The sequence below is a fragment of the Kryptolebias marmoratus genome, linkage group LG3, assembly GCF_001649575.2.
Source record: "Kryptolebias marmoratus isolate JLee-2015 linkage group LG3, ASM164957v2, whole genome shotgun sequence".
NCBI classification, from domain to species: Eukaryota; Metazoa; Chordata; class Actinopteri; order Cyprinodontiformes; family Rivulidae; genus Kryptolebias; species Kryptolebias marmoratus.
In genome coordinates this window covers 30,127,688-30,134,522 of record NC_051432.1, presented here as the reverse complement: position 1 = coordinate 30,134,522, position 6,835 = coordinate 30,127,688, and the positions used below count along the sequence as shown (strand labels likewise).

Here is a 6,835-nt window from a genome sequence, read left to right as displayed (position 1 = left end):
ATGGTGTTCCGCGTGGTTATCGAGGAGGTTTGTTTTTGCTTAGAGGTAGCCATTAACCGGCCAAAGTCGCTCAACACGGTAACGCGCACAAGGTACAACAATTCTGTGGTAAAGGTATAAGATTTGGTCACATAAGTTACAAGTTGGGTCAGAGCTCCTCACACTCGCTGCCTACTCCTTCACCCAAACCCAAACCGGAAGTCCCACCCGTCCTTTTGTCCATCCATCCATCTGAACGTGCCTGAACTCCTCGTTTGTTTCCAGGAGCAGAAACACGTTGAGGAGTCTTCAGGACGGGAAGTGAAGAAGGTGAGTTTTTAGTGTTTAGTAGAAACTGGCAGAAAATACATTTTAGATGCTGTAACTCTTCTAGTTCACTTTATAAAGTGACAACATCCAGCAGTTGTTCCTAAATTCCTGTTTCAAAAAGATGAAACTCTAAACTTCAGGACAGAGTCCTCAAACCTCATGTCTCCATCCACCAGGACTGATGTTTAAAGTTCTGCAGCATCTAAAATGCTTTATTGCACCTCCTGTCTCTTTAAGAGCTTCTGCTCATTTTTCATTTGTTGATGACAAAATTATGCAAATGGGTTTCATTGTCATATCATCATGTCCCAAAACCTTTAAAAATCTGGGACTTGTTGACATTTCACCACCACGACACGTCCGTCGTGTTATTGTCCCGATGAAGGTCCGGAAAGCTCGAAACAGGCGGCAGGAGTGGAACCTGATGGCCTATGACAAGGAGCTCCGCCCCGAGGCTCGAGTGACGCCATCACCATACCACACGTCCGACGGCTCCATGTCACCTGACAGGTAACCACGCCTACACCGCACCTGTTGGACCAGGTGATCCTTCATCAGAACATCAGAACCAGTCTCAGAGCTCTGAACACCCCCCAGGTCAGGGATATCAGACGACCCCTCCAGTCCACGTCTGGCCCACGACCCTGATGAGAAGAATCACGTCTCCATGACGACCAGCAGCACTGGGCAGACTCAGTCTCTGGACCGCGCCCTCCGACCCACTTCAGCAGTCCCGACTGCTCGCCAGCACTCTCTGGGACGCAACCAGCTGCATCATCATCACCACCCACTGCCGCTCTCTGGATCAGCCAATCAGAATGGAGCCCGAAGCAATTTAGCCAAGGAGGCTAGGTACACACACTCTCTCTCACACACACACACACTCTGTTTGTGCGAGTCTTACACACCTGATCACCTGATCTCCGCAGTGACCATCAGATACCTCCAGCACCGCCACCACTTCCTCCTCCTGTGCCATCAGCAGGACACATGGTGTTTCCCAGTAACTCCGCCCATGGAGTTGCCATGGCAACCCCTCTGTACCCTGCAGCTGCTGCTGGTAACCAAGGTAACAGCGGTCAGGAGCAGGAAGATGATTATCAGCTGAGACTGGACAGAAACTAATCAAAGAATTATCTCCACCTCCTTTTCTGTGTCTGCAGGTGGCGCTGCTGCCATTTCCCGTCCATTCAGCCCCTCCCCTCCACCGCCCCCTCCAGCGAACTATGTACCCTCGCCGTCCCACCCTGCAGGCCACGCCCCACCCTCTGCGGCTGTAGCTCCCCCGTTACCCCCAGCAGCAGACAGCAGGAAGCCTTCAGGTCTGACCTTCCCGATGAATGACGCTCGCAGCGACTTACTGGCTGCCATCCGCAGAGGTGAGTTCAGGGTCAGGTGGGGTCACCTGCTGACTTTCTGCTGTCTGATTGGTAACCTGGTTTTCTGTTTTTTCAGGGATTCAGCTGAGGAAAGTTCAGGAGCAGCGAGAGCAGGAGGAGGCCAAGAAGCGAGAGCCAGCAGGAAATGATGTTGCCACCATCTTGTCTCGGCGCATTGCTGTGGAGTACAGCGAATCAGAGGATGAGTCTGAGGCTGAGGACCAGGAGTGGTCTGACTGAAGCGGCGCCGTCTCGATCCACCCTGACGATGATCTGCCGGCACAAACACAACAGAATGGTGAAGCTGCTTCGTTTAATTATTTAAACTCGTTCAAACATGTACCTGCTCATGTGTTTGTGATGTTCCGCCCATGGAGGGAACAGGTGAGGGAAGCATCACCTCCTCTGCTTCGGTTTCAATGTTCTGCAGCGCCCCCCTCAGGTCGGAGCCTTCAGAAACAGCACCGCCTCTGACCTTTGACCTGCAGCTGAAGTTCTGCTCCTTCTTGTTTTATGGTTTTGGGCAAAAATTCATCTGTATTTTTATTTTTACGTTTTCAACAGAGTTTTAACAAAAACACAAACAAAATATATTTAGTTAAAACTAATTATTTTGTTTTAGCTTTTACACTTGTATAGTTATTGGTTTTTTGTATTTCTGTGTTTGGTGACGGTCTGTGTGGTTTTTGGACTTTAGATTTTTTTGTTTAAACTGTCTCTGGTGGTTGTTGCTATGGTAACTGCTGTGCAGGGGTTGTCATGGATACACTCCTATTTCAGCTCAGTTTCTTTTACTTCGTGTCCCATCATGCATCTGGTGATGACCTCATCCAGGAAACAGCTGATGTCTTTGCTACGTGATGATGTCATCACATCCTCTGATGTTTAGAAAAGGTGTACTTCCTGTCCAGAACTTCCTGTGATTGGTTGTGTTGCTATTTCATGTTTCTGTGATTTGCATGTTGGTGAAACAAATTTGTGATAAAATAAAGCTGAAATTTAGAAATAAAAAAGTTCAACTAGTGATTTTTTTTGCTGCTGTCAGAAGTATTTTTTTTAACAAAACAAACAAACAAAAACAACCAACAAAACAGCAACTAAGCAAATCAATCAGATTTAGCATCTTCACACCTTAAAGGGGACGTATTCTGCATGTTTCTGTTCTCCCATTTGGGTTTCTGCTGCTTCTGGAAACAGACAGAGCACAAAAAAAACACCCAGCTGTGTTTTGACAAAAAGTAAATGTTTTCTGGTGTCTGCAAAACGACCTGTTTCAAAAACCTCAGGATTGTTGAGTCACAATCCCCGTTACCTAGCAACCCCAAGCTGAGCCCATAACCTAGCAACCCAAGTGGAGCTCCGCCCACTTAATTACAAGAAGAGCGTCATGTTAGATCTGCTGTTTTTACTGCTGGAAAATGTTCTGTTGTCGGCTGCAATATAGAACATGTACTGCTGCTGTCCCAACCTGCTACCAGCCGGGTTCTGACCCGCTGATTGCTGCTGTCCCGACCCGCTACCAGCCGGGTTCTGACCCGCTGATTGCTGCTGTCCCGACCCGCTACCAGTCGGGTTCTGACCCGCTACCAGCCGGGTTCTGACCTGCTGATTGCTGCTGTATAAAAATAATTAGTGGAGTAAAAACGTGTCTGAGGCTACAGCAGCAGAACTCAGGGACAGATCACAGCAGACAGGAAGAACTTATGAATCATCTGCAGAGGAAAAAAGACGCTCAGGGAGCAGGGCTTCGTCCTGCAACCAGACGGTTGGTTTGGATGAATGTGTGAATGAATGAGTGGATGACTGACTGCTGAGTGAAGCACTTTGGGGTCCTTGGACTAGATAAAGAGCTGTACAAGTGCAAACTATTTAGCATTTAACGGGTAAGACCTGATTCCCGATCCGTTTTCTGAGTCCAGATAGGTTAGAGACTCCACAGGTGAGAAGACTGAGTGGAATTCTTCAGGAATGAAAACAAGAGACAAATGCAGGAAGAGCACGGAAGGGTAACTATCATCATGAGGCTAACAAAGAACAGTTTTAGCTCTGCCTCATGGAGCAGGTGGAGAAATGGCCTCAGGTGTGAGTGAAAGCCCCGCCCACCTGCCCGAGCTGGTGCCAGGCTCTCCACCTGCAGGAGGAATCGAAGCCCTGGATAAATCTGATCAGCTGAGACTTAAAACATTTGATTTGAATAAAACTGAGTTCTGCAGCTGAGGTCGGTTTGGGTCAGACCCGGTCTCACCTGCAGGGGGCGCCAGAGCCACACACACCTTCCCACGAAGAAAAAGACCAGCTCTTAAACGGAAGTTCGGATGCTTCTGGATTAGATTCTGGAGTCTTGATGAATCCGAACCGGTTCGGTTCTGAAAGTCCGGTTTCATTTTCAGTTTCCCAGCCGCCCCGGTTCCGTTCCTGCACGGAGGTCGCGCTGCGCCGAACTCCGATCAAAACTGCCTGAAAAGTACCGAACCGGGTTAAACTGCAGGCAGGTGCAGTCTGACAGAAACGGTACCACGTCACCTGTTCAGATGATGACTTCCGGTCACATCGGCGAAAAGTTTCTGCTCTTTTAAGTTTCAGTCACGTGATCGTGAGGACAGAAAGAGGACATTTCAGTTGGACGTGGGGATCATCAGAACCGATCCAGGTCAGTAAGACTGAGTTCTGTGGATGCGGACCCAGCCGAACCGTGGTTCTGTAGCATGTCCCTGCAGCTGTGGTGCCTGTCCTTCCGGCAGCCCTACGCCGGTCTGGTTCTGAACGGGGTGAAGACGCTGGAGAGCCGCTGGAGGCCCCTGCTGGGCCCCCTGGAGAACCAGACCCTGGCGGTCCATGTGGCCTGGCGGGACTGGGAGGGGGACGAGTGGCAGTCGGTGCTGAGCGGGCCGATGGGGATGAGCAGGACCCAGATCCAGGATCTGCTGGACTCGGGGGAGCGGTTTGGCCGCGGTGTAGTGGCAGGTGAGGAATCCAACTGTTTATGTCTGCAGTTTACAAGGCGTCCCTAAAGGCATCACTCGCTTCTCTTTCAGGACTGGTGGATGTGGGTGGAACCTGGGTCTGCCCCACCTCCCCGCAGGAGGAGGAGCTTCATCATCTGGAGCGGTCAGCTGTTCTGATTGGTCTACAGGACAAACACCTGACTCACCTGTCCAACCCTAGATGGCTGAAGGAGCCACTGACAACCCGAGGACGTCGGGACCTTTGGACTGTGGAGATACCAGCTGAGCTGTTACCATGACAACCAGTGGTCTAACTGGCTGTTTCCATGGAAACCTGGTAACACTCATGTAAGGGATGCTGTGAACCCACCTCTTGTTTGTCAGGAGCTGAAGTCCTGCGGTGGGCGGAATCTCCCACTATGACTGTGGGACCTCCTGTTCTCACCGTCTGCAGCTTACATCCTGCTGTTCAACTTTGTTTCTTTGATGTGAATAAACCCGCAGGAGGATCAGTTGGTTGGTAGTGGGGGTTAACCAGGTCTGACTAACCAGCAGGAGGTTTAAATTGAATCTCTCAGAACATTACGGTCAGAATCAGTCTTTATGGTTCGTAAATATTTGCAGCAGTTTTTCTAAGACTTGATACTTCAGCTCAGCCTGGAACCAGAACAGAACCAGTTCCTTATCCTTGTCCCACGACCTGATGGAAAAAAATCTTCATCTGCTGTTGAAACATGTTTTATTCACCCAAACCAGAACCAAAAGCCCAGCCTGAACAGAACCAGAACACAAGGAGGTCCCTCAGAAACAGGGACTGAGCACCAGCATATAAAACATCCATCAGTTAACAATTCAACAAGGAAAACAAAACATTTCACAAACTGAGAATTATTTCCTGCAATTACAGATCAAACAGGAAGTGACTGAGGCAGACATGTAAACATGTTAGCCACATGCTAGTAGCTAACATGTTAGCACAACAAAGTAAAACATTTAAACAAAATAACATTTCTCCTCATATTAATCTGCCCGTCTGGCTTCACCTCACAGGAAGTGGTGGAGAAAACTGACTTAGTTAAACCCATTAGCATCATTAGCCACAAACTAACACTTTACATGGGGGGGGGGATGAAGTGCGAGGCTGTGTGGTGAGGGGGCGGGGCAGAGACGTAACCAACCACATGGGCAGGGTTGGGGCCTGGACAGTAGACTCGCGGGGCGTGGCCTGTTGATGAAAATGTCCCCCAATGAGACGAAGCGGGGAGACAAGGATGGTAGGAAGAGTGATGAGGGAGATGGGCATGGTGAGAATGAGGGGGCGGAGCCGTGGTCAGGTAAGCAGCTGGGGGTGGAGCTTCATAAGGCAAGTGCAGCAGAGTGGGAGGGAGGTGGGGAACCTGATCTGGGTAGAGAAGAGCAGAGGGGGCGGAGCCTGGAGGAGCAGAGGAGGCGGGGCCTTCCACAGAGGGGGCAGGGCCTGCGTGGGAGAGAGAAACAGATGGTTTGCACTCGTATAGCGTTTTATCACACTTCAATCATTCACCCATTCATCCACTCATGGCAGGAAGCTACAGTGTGGGGCGGCCATCAATGAGCGTCTTGCCCAAAGACAACGGCTGAGACTGACTAAGTGGGGCTCGAACCAGCAACCCTCCGGTTACAGGACAAACCCTTACCTCCTGAGCCACTGTTTAATGGGTCAGGGCTGGCGGCCCCAGGTCAGAACCAACCAATCAGCCAGGGCCGGCGGCCCCAGGTCAGAACCAACCAACCAACCAGGGCCGGCGGCCCGGGGTCAGAACCAACCAGCCCCGGGTCAGTACCTGGGACGGCAGCTGATCCAATAGGTGACCTGACCCAGGTCTACCTGCAGAATCACCCACCCACCCCCACCACCTGCTGACATCATCCAGTCTATCAGTGTTACCATGGTAACCAGTTTGGAAAGGTACTGACCACCGCCAAGTGAATCGCTCTGTCCATCTGCCGCCCTGGAGGATTCTGGGTAGGAGGAGGGGGGCTGGTGGTGGGCAGTGCCTCGGGCAGTGTCAGGAAACAACGGGGGGGCAGCTGTTGGGAGAAAACCAACAGGAAGTGAGAGTGTGAGTGAGTGTGTGTGTGTGTATTTGGACCGGGCCTAGTCTGAACAAGGTCTCACCATGGGCGGGGGGCTCCTGGCTCAGGTAGGGGGGGTAGTGTTGG

General features: G+C 50.8%; 3 protein-coding genes and 1 long non-coding RNA gene across 4 annotated transcripts in view; 2 read left to right on the top strand and 2 right to left on the bottom strand.

Moving 5' to 3' along the window:
- The window catches only part of LOC108229641 (wiskott-Aldrich syndrome protein family member 3), a gene marked incomplete in the record, with an annotated part of 10,577 nt that extends 8,397 nt beyond the window's left edge, over window positions 1-2,180 (top strand). The window contains 6 exon segments of the mRNA XM_037974615.1: window positions 265-309; window positions 695-819; window positions 907-1,161; window positions 1,239-1,378; window positions 1,473-1,688; window positions 1,765-2,180. Coding sequence (XP_037830543.1) covers window positions 265-309; window positions 695-819; window positions 907-1,161; window positions 1,239-1,378; window positions 1,473-1,688; window positions 1,765-1,928 — 945 coding nt within the window.
- Window positions 1,823-4,069, bottom strand: LOC119616873. The gene is made up of 3 exons (XR_005232928.1): window positions 3,934-4,069; window positions 2,032-3,819; window positions 1,823-1,961 (listed from the first exon to the last, which is right to left on the bottom strand). It is a non-coding gene; the product is annotated as an uncharacterized LOC119616873 (long non-coding RNA).
- zgc:110222 (uncharacterized protein LOC550336 homolog) lies at window positions 3,998-5,145 on the top strand. The gene is made up of 2 exons (XM_017405307.3): window positions 3,998-4,652; window positions 4,724-5,145. Exons 1-2 carry the CDS (start codon window positions 4,394-4,396, stop codon window positions 4,930-4,932), a joined length of 468 nt encoding a protein of 155 aa, XP_017260796.1. The 5' UTR covers window positions 3,998-4,393; the 3' UTR covers window positions 4,933-5,145.
- Window positions 5,146-5,355: 210 nt separating this feature from the next.
- The window catches only part of alg13 (ALG13 UDP-N-acetylglucosaminyltransferase subunit), a 12,404-nt gene continuing 10,924 nt past the window's right edge, over window positions 5,356-6,835 (bottom strand). The window contains exons 24-26 of the mRNA XM_037974652.1: window positions 6,792-6,834; window positions 6,590-6,703; window positions 5,356-6,110 (exon numbers count right to left, since the gene is read on the bottom strand). Coding sequence (XP_037830580.1) covers window positions 5,746-6,110; window positions 6,590-6,703; window positions 6,792-6,834 — 522 coding nt within the window. The 3' untranslated portion in view covers window positions 5,356-5,745. The remainder of the gene's footprint in view (window positions 6,111-6,589; window positions 6,704-6,791; window position 6,835) is intronic.